This window comes from Morone saxatilis, unplaced genomic scaffold (genome assembly GCF_004916995.1).
Source record: "Morone saxatilis isolate NCDOM2014 unplaced genomic scaffold, NCSU_SB_2.0 Contig0, whole genome shotgun sequence".
NCBI lineage: Eukaryota > Metazoa > Chordata > Actinopteri > Moronidae > Morone > Morone saxatilis.
The window spans coordinates 10,860,647-10,881,215 of record NW_023339650.1 but is presented as its reverse complement, the minus strand read 5'-3'; the positions used below and the strand labels follow the sequence as shown (position 1 = coordinate 10,881,215).

At 42.8% G+C, this 20,569-nt stretch overlaps 1 protein-coding gene across 7 annotated transcripts in view; it reads right to left on the bottom strand.

Moving 5' to 3' along the window:
• eya1 (EYA transcriptional coactivator and phosphatase 1) overlaps positions 1 to 20,569 on the bottom strand; it is a 40,158-nt gene that overhangs the window by 8,999 nt on the left and 10,590 nt on the right. For 2 of the 7 annotated variants that reach the window (XM_035664595.1, XM_035664756.1), the window contains 8 exons: positions 18,849 to 18,915; positions 18,325 to 18,470; positions 17,302 to 17,439; positions 12,711 to 12,793; positions 11,961 to 12,147; positions 11,118 to 11,260; positions 10,318 to 10,401; positions 6,785 to 6,874 (listed from right to left, as the gene is read on the bottom strand). In XM_035664595.1, the coding sequence (XP_035520488.1) occupies positions 6,785 to 6,874; positions 10,318 to 10,401; positions 11,118 to 11,260; positions 11,961 to 12,147; positions 12,711 to 12,793; positions 17,302 to 17,439; positions 18,325 to 18,470; positions 18,849 to 18,915 (938 nt within the window). Of the gene's footprint in view, positions 1 to 6,784; positions 6,875 to 10,317; positions 10,402 to 11,117; positions 11,264 to 11,960; positions 12,148 to 12,710; positions 12,794 to 17,301; positions 17,440 to 18,146; positions 18,198 to 18,324; positions 18,471 to 18,848; positions 18,916 to 20,569 lie in introns of all 7 variants that reach the window. The other 5 variants (XM_035664677.1, XM_035664829.1, XM_035664430.1 and 2 more) reach the window with 4 other exon arrangements.

Genomic DNA, 20,569 nt, shown 5'->3' with positions numbered 1-20,569 from the left:
TAGTCATTATAAGTGCTGCCTGATTATGAATGATTTTTCATGGACATGTCCAAATCCTCAAAGCTAATAAACACATCAAACCTCCAAAGTGTTAAAAATTCAACTGGCCAACATAAATACAGGTGCTTGGGTTTTACAGTTTGAATGCCTGTACCCCTTCTATTTCATTGTTTCTGCATGTTTACATAGTTTTTTAATTTTGTAGATATTATGACGCTTAATTAACAGCCAAACCAGGCTCGAGACCTCCACAGAGAAGTGTCTGTGTGTGTGTGTGCTGTGAATGAAAAGGGAGGTGGGTTGTTGGCAGAATGCGCAGACTCCAACAATTACTGTTCCCAGCTGGGGCTGGCATAAACCTCTGCACTGGCTTCCTGGGAGGACTGGGAAAGCTAATAGAGGAGGTGGCTGTGGGTAATGTTGTACAGTAACCCTTACACATACTCATTAGGAGCCACTTCTGAAGGCCTCGTAAACACCACAGAGCCATGGATGGTGCAGGTTCAAGTCAGTTAAGTACAGTCGTATAGTCAAAGTGGGGAGGATGGAAAGAAACACTATTGAGCAGTGAATTTTACTAACTGACTGACGGACTCAGTGGCATTCCAGCATTGTTTGATGGACAGATTATAAAATGGCAAATAAATAGTACAGATCTGAAAAATGCATGTATATATATACAGAAAGTATACAGAAAGCAAAGAAGAGAAAATAAAAAATTACCTCTTTCTGTTTAATTAGCATCACCTTGTCATAAAGGAGCTCATTCATATACATGCAGGACTTAATAATGGAATTTATAAGCACTTAAAGTTACTTTCACTGACTCACACGCTGCTATTATTTTGTTTGTATAACTCTAATAAAAGAATGACAAGGCTTCAAGATGGTGGCACATTGAGGGGCAGTTTGAGAATTTCTTAGAACATTTTAAACATCTCTTTTCCATCGAATCCCCCCATTCTCCCCTCACCAAGCAAACAGTGGTCTCTCTAAAACCTACAATCATCACTAACTCACACCAGATGTTCCTACTGTACTCAGGAGTGAAGACCCTCCACCAGAAGCCATCGCAATTACTCCTTATACAAACACTATGTATTTCTGTAAAATTCATCAGCAACATTCTTTTTTTATATCGGAGTTCATTCAGCTATAGAACGGTCTTTATCTGTATACACAGATAATAGACAAAAAGGCCAAAAAATGCACAACAATTGAAGACAGGATGCTTCTGCCTCAGGATGCTTCCATCTCTACATCATCATTCATTCTCTCTACCTCTCTCTGTGTCTTTCCACTAGTCTGCTGAAAACTCTTCACCGTGGAAGAAGTTATCAGAGCCCTCTTTGTTCCCTAGGCATCTGTCATTAAGCAATCAGCAATGACGGCCTGAGTCTTCCTGTAGCCCTGGAAAGAGCTCAGAGTGGTGACTGCAACAGTCAGAGGCAAGGAGAAGAAAGACAGGGCAAGTCAGAAACACATGTTACCAAAACAAAGAAAGGGCCAAACTATCTAAACTAATAATTACAACCTGACTTTCCCATAAAGGTCTAGATCAACGCCATATAGACAGTGTCAACTTTTTCGATACGAGCTGCACCACTTGCTCCTCTCTCTCTCTCTCTCTCTCTCTTTCTCTCATCTTCTGTCTCAGGTGAGCTGCTGGGGTGGGGGTGGGTGGTCAAAACCACAGTGTGAGCGATAACAGCCGTCATCACAGCATTCCTTGTGACCCTACAGGCTAATGCCATGTGAAAAAGGCTCATCCATGGTTCGCAGGTTCTCAATACCGCCACTCCACCGGCAGTGGCTGTCATCCCCCCTGCGGTCTGTGACCCCCAGCAACTTCCTTCTCCGTTCCCACCACAGGCACCCCTGTCTGGGTGGAAAGAAGGAGGGTGCAGTGGGGTGGGGGGGTGGGCTGTGATTACCTGGGGGTCAAACACAGGATGTGGGTAACAAAGGGAGAGTTCTTCGAACCCACTTCATTCCAATCCACAATCTGTGCTTGAACAGCCACGGAATTCAAACAGCGGCGCCAAACAAAGCACAGGTATAGAGAAGTCAATGCTGGTTTTACAAAAATTCACACGATCAGGAGAAGGGATCCAGAGGGAGCACAAGTATGCTCTGCTCAGAAACAGACCTACTTTTAACAAAGTTGTCTGTTAAGAGCTGTTATAATGACTGGAAAAGTTGGAAAAGAAAGAAACACCCCACTGGTAGGCAGTGAAAAGTATAAATTAGTTATGTGTGATGGATGAGCTGCTTCTCATTATTTCCTATTTTTGGCATTGTAAGTCCAAACCAGACCTCAAGGAGAGCAACATTAAATGCAATATCAAATCTCAGTCATTTCAGCATTTTCCCTCCGCAACAAATGTATCCATAGAGAAACAGTTTATTCATGCCAAGTGGACTTTCGTTTGGACAAATCTGTGCAAGTTTCTGCCCTCTTCCTCCACAGAGCATGTTGGGCAGGTGCTGTGTCTCCCTCTTTAATTCAGGACAAGAAATCTATTCTTAAATATCATAATTTGTCACCAGACAGTAATTTTATATTTTCCATGCTCCCTCAACCCCTATTGGTGCAGGAATCGGCTGTGTTAGGATAGTGGGTAGAGGGTGGGGGTGGGGTGAAGCTCTGTGGAGTGAAGATTGACAGGGTGGCTTTGAAACCTCCACTTTCTCTCTGTAGTCTTTCCAAAACACATCGGTGGCCCCGCCTTGAGACGTGATGGAGTTATGTCGAGGAGTATGACAGAACTGCTGCATCAGTGGCCAGGCAAATGATGAAATACCCACATCAGTGTGTGCAGACCAGAAGAAGCCCATCTGAGAAAATATACTATAAATGAAAATTGCCTTATTTAGTTCACTGTTGTAATTCGGTTTCAGCAGCACACTGTTTATTGAAAAATTGAAAAAAAGAACTCCTCCTGAATGGTTTCATAGTTCTCACTGGTGCAGATGTTGATGAGTTGTATGTTGGTCTGATTGAAATATAAATAAAAATCTGTTCCACAAAGTTACATTGTTAATTGGTAATCGTTCAACTGAATGACTTACTTTCATGATTCAACGAAATACTGGGAATAAAACCACAAAAAAACACTATCAAGGAAAACACCATAAAGCTACCAATCACATGGAATGGCAAGTACAGGATCTGACTGTACAGTGGGACATAAAACCAACAGAATAGCTCCATGCTAAGAGGCTCTGGAGGGCCATTTCAGCCACTAGGAAAAGGTAACCATGCGTTTTACAGCATCTCTCATTAACAGGCAGCCCTTGGGTGAGAGTGACAGAGGAGGTTTCAACCCTGCGACTGCAGGCTGGGAGCTATAAAAGGCAGTTAGCTCACAGTGTCACAGGGTTGCTCCACAGGTATGTGTGTGAGTATGAGAGTTTGTGGGTAGTGTCCGTACAGTACATATATGTCAGTGTGTGTGTTAAGACTTAGCTGCACAACAAGTTTAGAGTGCATGTGTATGCACGTGTGCTTTGCACACAGCATGGAGGCATCAGTGGACTAATTTAAAATGCTCCCACCTTTAGAGACCTCTCCCCCTCTTTCTCCCTGTGAGTGGTTTGCCCCCATGCCCTTTATCCTCCAGACAGGGAGGGTTGTTTTCTCACCCAGGGAAGGGGGAGACGGCAGCCCCTGTACCCCACTGAGAAGGGAACATGGGGAGCTCGGCCAGCAAGAGAGAGGGGCCCCTGGTTCCCACATACCGCTCAGCGTTAGCGTTTCGTGCTGCTGCAGCGAACCTACAGTAAACTCACACCCTGAGTCACAGCAGAGCTGTCAGTCTTCCCAGTGAGCTCAACCTCAGTGGGCTTCATTAAACACATCACTTCAGACCATCAATTAACTCCACATTGAACCCCACACTACAAAACTAGCATCAAAATGGTATCTAGTGCAGCAAATTTACTATATTTCAAAAATAAGATGTGAACAACAAATCTTCTTGTAAAAGCATATTATTTAAAAAAATATTAAAAGGTTATTAATCACTTTGACAGTGATATGAAATATATTTTCTTCTTAGAATACAATGAAAAAAATCTTATCAAATTATTGATATTACCTTTCCATTAGGATGTTGCTGTTAATTAAGAAATCACATTTTTTTAAATTTGGTATCAAGTTTTGTTTTTGATATAACATTGATTATATGTTTATCTCTCTAACTATTGAAATACAACTTCTTCTATAAGGAAAATTAATACAGCGGAGATCACATCAATAGGGATCATATTGCCTTGAATTACTTTCCTAATACTTCCCTCAGTGAGAGCATTTTTGATGATAAAAACAGATTGTGCTGTTCATACAATACTACACAGCCGTCCTTTACAGGGCTGAGCAGCAAATGGTTTGTGCGGGACGATCGATAGAGAGGTTTGTGCGTGTGGGTTGGGAAGGGAAATCTTTTGGGGAGGTGCAGTATTTCTGGGACGCACCTTCAATACTATCTAACGGTGAATGAAAAAAGAGAGCACTGATCCAGAAAAAGGTTAGAGGAGAAAGAGGGAGAGAGACGTAAGGGTGAAACTGATCCCTGTTGACCCCTTCGGCATGCCCTCTTTCTTTTTATGACTTTCCTCTGAATCGTCACTCACCAGCTCTATCAACACAGTCCAGCCTCCATTCACACACACACACACACGTCCATGTTATACAAAACACTAGCTTCTGCAGGCTGAGCACAATATTATGCTTAATTGTGATGTTTAGAAGCCTGCATTTAAAATGTTTAAAACATTTTATTTGCCAAAAAACTAGCATTTTAATACAAGAATAATAATCCATATAGAGTGAAGTAGTAAGGACTCTGAGTGCATATTTAATGTTCTTGTGCGGAGGCTGGTAGGACAACAGTGTTAAGACTTAGATGGACCACTCACACACACACACACACACCGTTAGGCCACTAATTCTGCACCTGTGTTTCTGTACAGCCTTTGGGGTTTCCCTTTATGGCTTAGACTAAATTAGATGGACCATATGCATTTCTGCACATGCTTAAATACATAACTGCTGCTGGCTGCGGTATTTATAGTTGTACTCTATTTAGCTCTATCTGAGATGGAGCACTGTAAATCAGCAGAGAGGAAACACAAATGGTTAGGCATTGCTGAGGACTGGCACTTAACACTCAGACTGGCCCAGCTCAGTTTAAGAGGAGAGATCAATATGCCTTCAAGAGGATGTCACTCCTCTTCTGGTATGACTGTTAATGACAATACTTGCAGCGTCTGCAGAGTCTTTACATTGGTCATCCTAAAAAGCCTTCTTGCAGCAGACCACAGATTGCTGTTTCAGTCATAACACTACTCTAGTTTTAGCTGTGAAAAAAATCTGAAGCTTTAAAGTGTCAAAACAAAATCTAATAATTTTGTTACTGAGATAGAGCAGAAGAAAAATACGTGTTGCATTTAAAAATAATTTTATAAGCAGTCTGAGCTGCCAATTCATCTGTGAACAGTTTCATCACACATGAAAAGAAATCAAAACACAGGACAGATGTTGAGCAAAACCACATTTAAGCGTTGTCACAAACTGCCATTTTTTCAAATGATTGGGGCACATCTATTAAATAAAGTGCAGCTACAATGGATTCTACATGGCTGACGCATAAGGAAATATTTAACCAGCCAATTGCAGCCAATTAACTTTGATCACGATGACTGCGTTTGGAATCTCAGTCACTCGTCTGTCTGGGAGAGTATGAACATTTTCTTTCTCTGTCTCTCTCGTTTTCTCCTCCTTCTTGGGCTTGCTTCATGTAACACAGCCGAACATGGTGGTGAGTAATGAGACTTGGCAGACTGGCCGCAGATCTCTTCACACTTAAGTATCAAACAAAACATTTCCTCTACTGTGAGGTCAGCATAAAGCAGGACACTGAGGAAAAGAGCTGGGTCAGTGGGATCAGATTCACTGGGAGAAAGAGACTGAGAGGACGAGACAGACAAAAATCGCAAAGATAAAAACTCAATAAATCGTAGACAGAGAATTGGATAAAGCTATAGCTGAGGGAAATAATATTGAGATAATTGCTTTGTTTATTGCTAAATGTGATGAGCACTGATAGTTAGCTGGCTTAACATCTGGATCAGGGTAGAGGGTGTGCCTCATGTCTGTGAATGTGTGTATATGTATGAACAAATGTGGCACACACTTTTCTGTACATATAGTCTGACCCTCTGGTCGTTCACCCCTCCTCCCCAGGGTGAAGTAGACACTCAGACACCCCAGCGCACACACACACACTCACATACACACCCTTGATCCCTCTACTCCTTTGCCCCAGGGGCAAATTTTACACTAGCTGTACATGAATCAGGCGGGCAAAGAGGCGTGGGAGGGGAGGCGGCGGGGGATTTCATGCTGTGACGGAGGGGTCTATGGTGTAGGTGGACAGCGACACCAAGCACACAGCATGACACTCAGACAGACAGAGCGGCCACAGAAACACTAGAGCCTGACAAATTGAGCTGGCCGCTATGGGAGTGGGAAGGAGGTGGGGGCGGTGGGGGCAGGGCCGGTGACCCAGGCTGACAGCACATGTAAAATTCATGGTATCCCTTGAGCTCCGAGGTAATACTTCACCATTATGAGACTGATAACTGAGAAACCGGCTCCACGCTATGAAACAGTTGTTGACCACTAAAATCGTCACAAGTTGAACAGAAGGCATTTGTGCAGAACAGGAACATAGCAGAGGTAAAGAAAGCTTAGAGAAGAGAGAAAAACAAACAGACGTACCTCTAAGTCGTTAAAGAATAAGTGTGTGTCGGCCAAGTTGAAGATCATTTCTTCCATCCTCAGGCCTAGTGATACAGATGTTGGCGGATCCTGAAAAATAGATAAAAAACAATTAAATCACATAAAAATCTTTCTTCTGAATATTGAGGTAATGTTCCATTTGAAGGAGTTAATGTGAAACAATAAATAATGCTGTTCCCTCTGAGTCACTCAATTAACACAGAATCCCTTTAAATTCCACAGCAGGGTATTCCCATAAAAGAAGACATTAGGCGGACTTGAAAGTTTCAGCCTCTGTTTACGACTCCTCCGAAAAGGACCAGAATAGTCATCAGAAATGCCTCAGACTTGAATGAATGCAGTAAAAGCATGTCTCTTCTCAGGAGGGGTGGTCGATTTAGAAGAGTTGGGGTCACAGTCTAATCGTAAATAGCCCATTCTCCACATACCTGTGCTGATGCATCATCTGATTGCTCTTTAGGTGATAGATGAACACAATTGCCCCTGAGGCAACCACTCTGAGGTGTTTATTCATATTTAAAACTATTCAACTGTAAAATTGACGGAAACTGACGGTTCCCTGAATCGAGCACAACTGCAATTTTTACTTAAATCATGATCTCTGTCAGTAATGTGACACGTGCTGTAATGGTGATAGGATTGCACTGTCTGTAAGATAATACCTAGAGAGGAGTGAACTACACTGTAAATAGTTAATGAGCCTGTGACAATGTGTGCGATTTTCCCTTTAAAAATATAATGAATAGGCAAAAAGTCACCAGTGCATTTTCTCATTAACATTATTACTAAGATATGAGCGTAGCAGTTATTTTTCACGTGCTAACAAAACTGCTCATACACATTTGTTTTAGGAAATTCACTGCCCGTACCATTCTAAACTTTCTGTTCAGTCATACATCATACCCAGTATATTATAGTTAAATAACTGGATAGAAGTGATTCTGTTCTTTTTTGTTGTTGTGCAAATTCTCCTTTTATCTTAAATCTCTAATCAGCAGATTGTCTTCTGTAAGCAAAGGATGACGAGAGACAATAGAAGGCTGCAGAGGAGGATTTTGTGCAGCTGTGCAAGACTGCATTAAAGACGGGCTTGGAAGGACCAGAAGCAGGGATTACAGAGTTAAACCACCTGAAGACACACCTGAGCTTTTTTACTGATTAGCTGTCACATCCCACAATGCTTATGTTTTCGTTAAAATGACAGAGGACAAACCACACAAGTAGAGCTCAATCCCCACTTCTAGAGGCTTTCTCCTTCCTCTTAAACCCACAGTTCGAATCAATCTTTCAGTCAGAATTCATCAAAAATAATTAGCCTCCCACATCAGCAGGCTACCAGCTCCCTCTCCCCAACTTCTGCCGCTGTTGGGTAATTTAGCATTATGGCCTGGTTTGGTGGGAAAAGGCTGTCTTCTCCGGTGCAAGTGAATCCTTTCCAATTAAATCTAAACAATCAGTCAGTGAGGGAGTTAAGAATACAAGCAGGCCAGAAGGCCAAAGTGCTGCTGCTGTCATTGCTCTAGCACCACCTGTCCCGAGATGTCAGTGCCATCCACTGGGGCGCCAAGTCAACCCCCACCTCCTCCCTCTGAGCCCCTTACCAATAACAACCCCCCCCCCTCCACTTTAAGCTCCAGCTCTGGTCAGCCCAATAGCAGCACAGCTGGCCTCAGCCATCAGCTTTATGAGGGTGAGCTGCCTTGATGCCAATTAAAAGAGCTGATAAGAGCAGCAGTGTGTTTGGGAGAAAAAGAGAGTCAGAGAGAGTGGGTGGGAGGTCACAGAGAGTGAGAGGAAGTTTGAATGTGCACTCACTCAGATACACATCTATTTATAGTAAGCTTAGAGCAGCTAGGAGGGAAAACTGTTTAGTAACTTTTCTGTTTATGCCACTAAGATAGGGATGACATGAATGACAGACAGAAGGGAAGACAAGGGGGGAGACAGGGTGGTTATTGTGGTGGATGAGTGGTTGTGGGGGATGTTGGTCTGCTTCACTTTCTTTTCTGAGGTAGTTTACAGATCTGCCTTTCTGATAGGCTTTGAGGTAGCGTGCTCTGTGGTTGCTGTGAGTAAGCATGCCTCCCTCTTATAATATTGCTTTAATGTGATAGTGTCAGCAGGTCGGAGCATGAGGGGAAGAGAAACTTCGGTAAAAAAAAAGTGAGTGAAATGGGCAGAGGAGGAGAAAAAGAGGGAACAAAAGAGAAAACAGAGAGTGAGAGGGACTCTAGCGGCTGTCACATCCTATATAAGCTCTGATGGAATGGGCCCTTATGGAGTCAGGAGTGTTTCCTGTTTCTGAGAAGCACACTGGAGACCCTGTGTATGCGTGTGTGTGTTCATATGTGTGTGTGGTTGGAGAGTCCCTCATCACTGAGCCACAGCTCCCTAAGCCTTAGCTCTCTCTTTACCCAGCATGCAGGGCCGAGAATAAAGTAAATAAACAGTGGAGGGTCGCGGGGCAGCCCTCTTTCACCCCAAAAACAAAACAGTGCCCCCATCAAACACCCCCTCATACCAGAACAAAGGCACAGAGCACGGGCCGCAGACGCTAAGCTCTCTGACATATAAGGAGCAATATGTCATTTTTTACTTCAAAACCAGACACCTCCCTAGCCAAAACAACCGGTGATTAGAAATACTGCTCTTAGACAAAATAAAAAAATAAAATGCAGATTCTTTAAGATCCTACTGTTATTTTTCTTCATGAGTCCTATATCTAAATGGGAAAGTAAGCACGGATGAACTACTTTGAAAGCTATATAGAAACCATGACCTCAACGAAACCATGAGAATAGGATTCTGTCTTATTTCCCAAATTGTTTGTTTTGAAAGTTTAAATTTAGAGAAGCAATTTACATGGAACAACAAATAGCAAAGCCTGGAAAAGTAAACTCTTCATCTTATGAGCATACACAGCAACGTGGGATGTAAAATGAGCCTGCAGTATAATAATAATATATAATTGTTGATATTTATATATACATATGTAATATATTTTAATTTGAATCCTAATTAAAGCAGGTTTAAGGGAACCTCTATGTTCCAGTTTTGAGTTTTGACTGAATTACATTTGGTGGACTCACTCTCCTGCCAGGGTCTCTGGGGAGATCCCTGCCTGAAAAGGATGGATTGAGAAGCACTTAATTAAACTAACAATGTGGCATTTCTGAAGGAGAAAGGAACACTTAAGATGTGTCAATAGACATCCAGAGTGCAACTGTTCTGAGCCCCTACAGCCGAGCCCCGACCAGCCATGCATAGCTCCAACAGCTGCAAAGAGCAGTCAAATACTTGCCAAGCCTCATTGGACCTATTAAAAAAAGAAACAATTATCTGTACATTGAGTTCTGCTCTATATTCTCACTATGGACTCAAGGCACAGTGAAATCTATCCTCCACTCAATGGCCACTTCCCCCCTGCCACATATCCTTTTTTTTCTCCTTTTAATATTTATGTGTTTTGCTGATAAAGTGCACCGCTACTGCCACAGTCTGATGTCACTCACCCGTCCATATCTGTTGGCATAAGAACCCGTAAGCAAGGAATGGAAAACGATGATTGTTTCATCCAGGTCCCAGATGAAAACTCGCTGGAGAGATGGGGTGCGGAGGGGGAAGAAAGAAACAAAGAAAAACAGAGAGAAAAGAGGCAAAATCAATGGTGCACTCTGTAGGGCTGCAAGGTGATCCTCCTGGTCAATAGGCCAGGAGCGTGTATTTGTGCGCCACAGGGACCAGGATCCATTTGCTTGGGTTGGTCACCGCAACACTCCTCCCATCACCCCACCACATGCTTTCCATCCCCTGCCCTTTACATTAGAGTAATCAATAGTGACAAACTAATTAACTAGATATGTTAACATGCCATGATGTCAGTGCTATAATGGCTGCTATTAACCTTGTTCAAATTCATATCATATTAATGAAGAGCCCTCTGAAATACCAAGAGTTTATTTTGACATATGGTCACTATCAAAGTGTTTTATGGTGCAATGGTATCATTGTTAGTCACAGCTAGAGTCTTTCATGACTACAATATATATATTATTCACTTCAGCGATGACTCACTTAATTATATGCCTTATTGTTTATTAACGAGGTATACATGAGAACTTTATATAAGATATGTGTTTAGTGATGTCATATATTCCACAATGCATAAATAATGCAGTTATAGTTAAGGAATCAAATCTTTAAGAATTAATGTGTTAAAGCTGGTGTGGCAGCCATATAGTAAGTGGATTAGTGTCCATGTGCCTCAGACAGGGCGAGGCTGTCTGTCGCCAAGGTAGCGGGCTCACCCTACCTCAAGGTCGGAGTCAGGCGGCGGTGATGGGTTGTTGTTCCTTCTTCCCCGGCCACGTGACTTTCCATCCGAGGCCCGGCGCAATCGATCTGAATCTGAATCTTTAATGGGGGTTGATGGACTGTGGATGGTACTGTACTCTACTGCTGAAAGGAAGGAAAGAAAGAAGGAGAGTATAAAAAGAGTGTATCGAAGATGAGCTATTATTTGCTTTTAGCAAAGAAGTGTGAGTGACCATTTGTCTTGATGCAGAACAGACAGCTTCCTGGGGACATTTTTAGTGTTTATGCAGGTAACCAACCTTTTATAAATCAGTTTCAGAACACATACTAAAAGCTACTGTGCTCCATGCTGATTTAATAAGTTAACGGAGTACATGCCAACTAGGAATAGCAAAGATGTCTTTTATCTAAATTGGATGACTGTGTATGAAATTGTGTTTAGTTGAAGCCTGATGTCTTCGGTGTTGATTGATGACAATTTCAAATGCAGTCATAAAGGTTTGACTGACTTATAAAGATGCAATCAGTGCTCGACTGCCAAATGATACATTAATGTCACATGCAATTATGGGAAATTCTACATCTGATTTCAGTTTTAACTTAGTTATGTCTTGCTTGCCATACTGCAGTACACTGGCTGAAACGATTTCCTACTCATATTGTGCATCTGGGTTAGTACAAATAAAGATTTCGTTATTTTGCTCATGCTCTCTAATCAGGAACAACTTGCAGTCAGTGAGAAGGAGGGGGTTCAGTGGCCCGCTTGTTCATTTAAAAAAAGAAACGTTGGCCATAGCAGGATCAAACTCCTGATATTCAGGTTACACAAGTTGATGCTTACCTGCAGGGTTCTCTGTGAGGGCCTGGCTGGTTATGCCAGTGGGTGGCTCCTGGAGGGTGTAGGTGGTGGTGGTGGAGGGCGTGCTGGGGCTGGTGTTGTTACTTGTCATGTAGGGTGAAGTGTAGGGTGAGCTGTTGTAATACTGAGCATACTGCCCCTGGCCAAAGGCTGGATAACTGGGGTATTCCTGAGTAGACAAATGGTAAAAAGGTAGGTTACATTTGGATAAAGACAGGGATATGGAGGAAAAACAAGAGATAAAGAAAGATATGTACAATATGGTGCGACAAGGAAGGTTTAGATAAAAAAGGTGGAGGCAAAGAGAAACAAAAGGTAGAAGAGTTGAGGAAGAGAAGTAGTAGGTTTGGCAGAGTAATGTGAGATATGCCCTGCACCAGTGTTGCTACTTTACAGTGCAGATTCCAAAACATAAATGCAAACACATGTCTGTTCTGTCCTACATCTGGACAACGATCTGTCTTGTTTTTTTTTCCCTCTCCCTTTCCTCTGTGGCATAATACATTTGTGTTGGGGGAGGTACAGTAGATAATCCTGCGTACAAAGCTTTTGACATCCTGAGTGATTTATGTCTGAATATGTCACGGATGAAATGTAACATATTGAGTATGCATGTTTCATAAAGATTTCCAGGTTGGGAAGAAGTCTGCGATTTAAACTTTTATAAACTGATAGCTGCATGCTGATACCAGAACACAGAGGTAGAATGAGCAGAAGGAAGTGCACAGCTACCTGTTGTGTGCTGTTGAAGCCGGTCGAGTTTGTCAGGGAGTTGTTTCCTGCATACAATCCTGATGTTGTTGTGAAAGTACCACCTTTAGGGAAAAAGAATAAACCTTTTGAGTTATGTATACACCATAGTATATATAAAGAAAAACATGATTAAATCTGCTCGACTGCAAGCAGTGCTGTGGCAGAAATGAAATGACACATTGTTAGCGGGGAAAAAGATTAGTCTTTTGTGAAACATCTATTTGAGGTGGTGAACAGAGGGATGCCTGAGGGAGCGCTCCCAACAGTGGCCTTATCTTTCTCCTCTTCCTTCCATATCAGTGATTGGATCATGCCTGATGAATGACAGAGGGGGCAGAGAAGGGTGAGGGGTGGACAGAACCTGCTTCCAAAGCTGTCCAAGCCCGCACAATGTGAGGAAGACAAGAGACTGCTGTGTGTGAGCTCCCAGAGGGTGGCGGGGGGGGGGGGGGGTGTAGTGGAAACGGTGGATGCACTGGGACTGAGTATGAGGATGCCAGGGGGGCTTTGCACAAGCAGTCTAGTGAGACTGAGCTGTATACAGAAGGAGAGTTGAGGTCGCAGTGAGTAGCACTTGGGGGGGTTAGCTGCTGACATCCAGCCCCAATGAATATGTATGTTCGCTTGCTCAAAGGATGGTCCTCCTGGGTAATTAAATCATTCAAAGGGGTTGATACCATCTAATGGCTTAATAATATACATGACATGAGTTATAGAGGAGAGGAGCAGTGGCGGCCCCCGGGGCACGACTTCTCTCTTCGGTAGTCATCCACCTGTACTGTCATGTCAAGCAAGAGAACAGCAGGAGGGGTAGCTAAAAGGGGATCACACACTGGTAGAAAGGCAGCAGGGTGACATGGCATGAGAGAGCATGGGTGTGCTAAAGCTAAAATGAATTCATTTAAAAATTGCTTTATCGCACTAAAACATTTTAATTTGACTTAATTTGACCAAAAATTGCTTCAAATTTGCAAATCATTAAATGAAAAGAAGCTTTGAGAAATCTTATTGTACGAAAGCTTAACATTATTAAAATGCAGTCAAGTAATTCTCTGTCTCTGCAGCCATTAGCATGTTATAAAAAGCGGTTAATGACAAAGCGGCCAAAACAAAAGCCTGCGATTACTCTGATAATTAAGCTGTGAGTAGGGAGCATTTGATTTAGGCACTCTAGATGCTGTAGAATGATGCTCTCATTGGGAAGGCCAAAATTGCCACTGACATTAATATAGGATTATTTATGCAGCTTGGTGTACGTACATTATTCAGCATGCTAATATAATATATACAATCATGTATAAAAAACAACACCAATAGTAAAGCTTCTGGCTTCTGGTTGCTGACTTTCTCTACCTAGTAACAGAAACTTGAGCCTAAAAGATTTCATCACAAATAATCTATTAAAGTGTCATAGCAGTTCTTCAACCTTAAAAATGCGGCCCCAGGGCTTTATTACTCCTTTCTCTTCATACAAAGACAAATTGCCTCTCCATACATCCACAGGGGGACATTAATTAGCACTACCATTGCATTCTTTAAAAAAAGCTTCTTCACTCATCACCCCAGTGTTCCCTCCCTAGCCAAAAAAATATCCCGTAGCTTCAGTGAAAATGAGCGAGAGGGAGATAAATTTACTGTTCCTAAATGGGGGCGTAATTACACCTTTGTTCCCAGAGACAAACAGAGGGAGTTCCTTTCATCCTCTGGTCATTGGCCCCATCAGGAGGGCCCTCCCACACCGTGACAAACGTGAAGCAGCTTTCAGAACAGTTGGAAGGATCAGGGAAGGGAGGGGGGGAGTGAAGGGTACCGTATGGAAGAAAGCATGGAAAACAGAAGACGTAGTGCAGTGTTTAGCATTGTCAGGTAGCTAAGTACCCTGCACTGTGGCCAAAAAAGAGAAACAAATACCTCCCAAGCTCCCAAGATTACCAGGATCCACTAATTATTTGTGCAGTTTCTCATTCTCGGCTTCCAGCAATTACACACACAGCAGATTTTGACCTTGTTCTTCATTCTGGCATCTAACGGTTATTTTCATCAGATCTGTTCTCGCTCTTTGTTGTATTGTTTGATATTTCAAGGCCTGTGGGAGGAATTTTAAAATGTTTGTGTTCTCCGCAGAAAGTTCAACGTCAAGTGAAAGTCTGACAGAACAATAAGACAGAGATGAGGAGGAATTAAACTGCGAAGGACAACAAATTAGCCTAATGCACAGTTCAAACAGTCATAAAAGCTCTCACTGGCAGGGTTTGAGGGTTGCTCTGTGGAGAACAAGGAGCCACATAAAAGCAGACGGGACCCCTGCTAGCCCAGTGAGAATGAGCCCATGCTGTTGGGAGTGGTGGTGCTGGTTATAGCAGGGGGAGAAAGAGGGGGTCTTGTGGTTCCCCCAGGGGGCATGTTTTCTCTCCCTCCTCCTGTCCTGCTCCAGTTAGTTCACTCACTCAAGACCAGACATCACCCCTCCCTCCTCTCCTCCTTCCCTCCTGCCTTCTGGCTCCACAATTGGAAGTCCATTTGCTTTGCTTGATCAGTCCCCTTGCCATGGGCTATGTCTATCATCAGTGCACAATATTTGTAGCAGAAGTTTGTATGCCCCACTTGGGAATAGGCTATCAAGTCCAGATGGGGCTCTCCTTTTAAAAAGGCAACCGAGGCTTCAGCTTCTTCAGCTTGCACTGCCACTGGGACAGAATGCTGGAATCCAATTATTCACCTAATTAGCATCTGCTCAGTCCCACCATCAGCACAATCTCTGTCTCCTTACACACCTCTGATGTTTTAGGCTTTTTCTGACAATCCACGGGATGCACTACATAAACTGGCACACGGGACTGCAAAACTAAGGCGCACAAAGACGCCTGTGCCCTTTACAATTTGGTGCCACAACTTTAGCGCCTACACAAAGCTCCACTGCATTGGACATGAAAGCAAGGAGCAAAAACATTAATCTAATCGTCCTCCGCCTTGACAGCTGGCCACACGCTGGTGGCAGGGACACTGACGGAGAGGGGGAGTATCAGATGTGGAAAAAAGAGTCTTTGGTTGGGACACCCAGGCCCGAGGCACCTCACCCAGGCAGATCAATAGGCCAGAAAGAGTAATGATGATGGTGTGGCGGAGGGCCAGAGCCACAGTTAGAGATCCCAAGGCCAGAATAGTGGTCAATCTGTCATCTAACATGGCTGTCAATTACTAACGCACTTAACGCTACGTGGGGCATCCGATAGCCAGAGATAGCAGGAGACAGTGAGGGAGAGACAGAAACAGACGGAGAGAAACAGAAAGACAGAGTAAGAGCATAATACTTAGAAGATGAATGGGCACATAATACTGTCATCGTGAGTTAAACCACTAAGGGCAGGATAGCAGCTTCTGCATTCTGCCGCACATGCGTCCAGCTCTTGTTCTCTTTCTTTCTCTCTCCCTCTCTCTGCCTCTCCTTTTTCAGGCGCTCGGCTGCACTCTGCAGAACTCCGGCTGTGGCCGACTGTATTTGGTTAAGAGGCGTGGAAAAGAGGCTTCCCCACGCCACATCTGCTGCTGAGCTGGCGTTATTTATTGTGAGATGCTCTGGAGGCTATTCAGGAACATGTGGAGATGTTTCTACTGTCACACATTAGATATTGCCGGAGAGAACACAAAGACTGTGCTAGCTGTTAGCTAACTGTCCCTGCCTAGTGCAGGTGGACCAGAGGCTTTGTTTGAACCAATACAAAGAAAGAGTAATAGAAGCACTACATGACAGAAGGCCTGTCCACATTCAAACAGGCTGTATGACTGGACAGAGAGAGCAAAAGAGGGGGAGTGCAGTGCGCAACAACTCATCTTTATCGGTTTCAAGGCCATAAATCTCTATGGTCTCAGCTCTTAAACAAATACAAATATGATCACAGGGAGAGAAAAAACAAAGGCTGGGGAGTGGGGAGCGACATGGCTGGTGCCTCCTAAGTGCCTGCCATTTTTCCATCTGTGTTGATTCTTTTAAGAGGAGAGGAAAGGAGAGGGGGGCAGCCATCATGGCTGCGCATAACGACCGCCGGGATGCAGCCATCTTTCGGGGTGAGGGAGAGGGCCGTGTAGTGAATCAGTCTGACTCTGCATGCTATTAAATCAGGGAGAGAGACCTTTTCCTCTAATCTTTTTTTAAAAGGAATACAATAAACCTTATTTGGAGGGCTAAGCAGAGGGAACACGTGGCAAAAGTGATGAAGACAGAGGGGAAAAAAGTGATAAGGGACATTGGCAAAATAATGTAAAAGAGAGGACAAAGTAGATGAGTACTTTGGCAATGAGGTTCAAAGGACAAAAATAGATACACGGAGAGAACAAAACAGGAAAATGCATACTAGCAACCAGATTCCCACCGTATTTTTCTTAGTATTTAACACATAGTGTAACATATAACATGATACAACAGTTGATGTAACCGTTAAAGTGGACATGCTGCCAGCTTTAAGAGAGAGTGATGGCATCTCGCGCTGTATTACGACACCATACAAACACCCAGACTGACTTGGGAAGACGCACAGAGAAAGAGATGAAGGTTTCAAAAAGATGTCCTCACCCTGCATCTGGTAACTGTAGGGGGCCTGTCCTGTCTGCGGCGTGGTGAAGCCGGAGCTGTAGCTTAGGAAGCCCGTCTGTCCAGGGGACTGGGATTGGCTCAGACCCCCCTCTGTCTTTATGCCTGCCCACAATGGACCTAAATCAGTTAGTGACACCAGATCGGTTTGATGCACACACAACAGTCAACAAACAGGTTTAAATTACACTGTACACAGCAAAGGGACACAGCCTCTGTCTGTTAGCATAACACACTAATCACAATGGACGAGCGCTGATTATCTGATTAAAGGTTTTTACTATCGCCAGTTGTTTAGAAATATTATCTCGCACTGGCTTCTGTCTCACTGCAAAGGAATTGGCTGTAAAACCAAAAAGCATGTTAGGACTATGATTGTTTGACTTAATGTTTTCATTAGTATTATTATTATTATCATCTAAGATAGGTCATCTGTCAAAAGATGCACAACAAGTAATAAAACATTCTGCTTGTGTTTGTGAGCTAAACTGGCCACTGCTTACACTGAATCAGTCACGATGCAGTTTCTATGCAGCAGTAGGTTGCAGGACATTCAAATAAACAGTGTAAATTCCTCCACATATTGGAGAGTTTTTTGGGGTCGAAACACTCTAAAGACTTTGGACAAATAAAGCCTTCAGTGAGCCATGTCCTGCATGTGCTTTCTCTTGCAATGCCAGAGGAAACCAGTTTTTGTTTTCAGATTTGTATCTCTAATCTTTCACATCTATCTGAACAGCTTGACAAGCAAATTCTGTTTTATTGCAATGAAGGAGAATATGCAGGCACTAAACAACAACTCAGCATCTCTGCTGCTCTTGCTTTACTGGAGGAATTGTGGGAACATGGTTTGTTATGAACAAGGTCTTGGTCCTGACCTTTGGAAAGGAAAAAAATATTTAGTTGTAGTTTTCTTCCCCTATGCATGTATACAATGCATTACAATTATTAACATGCATCTTTTAGCAAGACAAGAAGTTATGGTGTGCAACACAGAAATCTTACCATAGGCTGGGATGCCATAGGGCTGGCCAGGCTGGGGGTAGCTAGCATAAGCTGCGGCCTGCTGCATTCCTGTGGTGTACTGCGTCTGCCCATACGCAGCCATATTTTGGGATGAAGGGGTAGGAAGAATATGCGGATATGTTCTGCTATTTAAGAAAAGAAACAAAAGACAAGAGTGAGAAAGGAAGGGAGAAAGAAAAGGGACCATGTTTTACCCCGAAGACCATAACACAAACTTTGCTAACTGACAAATTCCTTGTGATTGTGCTACTTCATTTTAAACACGGAGCCAAGCTGTAAGACAGATAGTATCGCACAGCTCATATACATAGTGAAAGAACAATAAATGGCAAAGGAAATTTTTGCAAGATAATAATTACAACAGATTTCAGAGTGCACAAGCTGCAGACATCCAGGCAAACAAAGCCAGTCGAAAACCCCCGATCTAGCAGAAGGATCTAATTAAAGATCCAAATGAAGTTGGATGCTGCTTATTTTTTAAAGAAAAATAAAAGAAGCCTTACTTGGAAGGGTAAATCTGTGGAGAGAACTGGTGAGTTTGTCTTGGGCTGAAGCCACTGGTTCCAATAGCTGAGGAGAGTTAAAAAGAAAAGAGGCAAGCACATATTTAAACATTAAGAAATAAGGTAAATATTATCTTTTGCCAACAGAACTTCTGGAATCCAAGGAAACAGTAATTACATTGCATTACTCTATTTATTTCGGTAACCTTATTTAAGGTTGAAAACCGGAGAGCAATAATGAAGGAAAATAATCAGGTAAGAACATCAGGTTTTTCTGCTGACCCACGTATCTCTGAGATACTTCTGGGCTGCTATGACGACCACTGGTGTAAACACACACAGGATGGTCTGAATCAGTCTCGGCCTGTAGCTTCAGTTGCCTTGGGCCTTTCAAGCCACAACCACATTGGAAGTGACACCGCTGATTGCAGGTAATGAGTGCTACTGCATAATCATTCCTTCATTAAGCGTACGACTATGTGGTTCCACGCTGCTGTTAACTTGTGAGAGCTCAGCCACACATAACTCACAGAAGTACACTTGTTTTGAATCTGAACCAAGAATTATGCAGCATACATAGTGAGCTTTTTGAATCGTCGCTGTTTTAAAGTAACACCTCAAATAAACTCTTATCAACAGGAAAATGTAAATTTATATTGAGATATTACCTGCAGGCTTCGGTTTTGGAAAAAATGTAAAATAAAAAAAAAACCGAACTAAATTAAAAAGAGATCCAGCCTGCAAGACTTCAGTTAACAAGTTGACAGTTGTACTTAAAAAGTACCATTATTAGTTTTATTTGAATAATTTTTTTAAATTGTAGACATAATTTATTGCAAATTAATATCTAGATTTGGAATAAAACAAACAAATGGACTTTAATAAAAGAATAACATTTTAACTAAATTCACTCAAACATCAGCACAATAGAGGCAACAATCACAGTTCTGCTGGATTACTTGCATTTAACTGCACAGTTCTGAAACATCTGTCTAATTGGTCGTGACATGTAAAATAAGGGATTTGGTTGCGGGGGAGCGCTAACTGAATGTAACTGTATGCTGTAACCCCTCACACACGTTATTAATATTGAACACTTTTCCCACATCAGCAGCACCTGCCACTGGACATAACCTGCTCTTTTGAACGGCGCTTTGGGTTTCCCCTGTGGAGGATATGGGGTATAAGATTACTAAATTTCATTAATATTGCCAGAGACAAAAGTCATAGCAGTGATTTATGCGCTTCTAGCGTTAAGTATCAAGTACTTAGTTAAACAGTTAAGGAAATACAGGAAAATTAGCAGCAAGATAAAACCACTCACATTTGGATGCAGTTCTATAAAACATGTTTACAGAAAATATAAGAGACTGCTGCAGCTTGACATAGATACTGGTGAGGGTGGAAAAAAGAAATAAGCTAAAAAATTATCACATTAGTGATTATTTCTGTTACAATTCCTACAATGCTCATTATACTCTGAGGTCTTGGTTTTATTAAGCAATGCCCCTGTGTGTGTGTTTATGTGTGTGTGTGTGTGATGTTCCCGTGCTGAGAGGAGGGTGTGAAAACCCTGGCTCTGACAGGGCGATAGGGTAACAGCCCGTGGAGAGCGAGGGCCACTGGGACGCCATGTCACTCCACTGGACAGACAGGCTCAGTGCATTACAGGTCATAATTCAGTCCTCACTGGCATGGGAACCAGCACACACACACACACA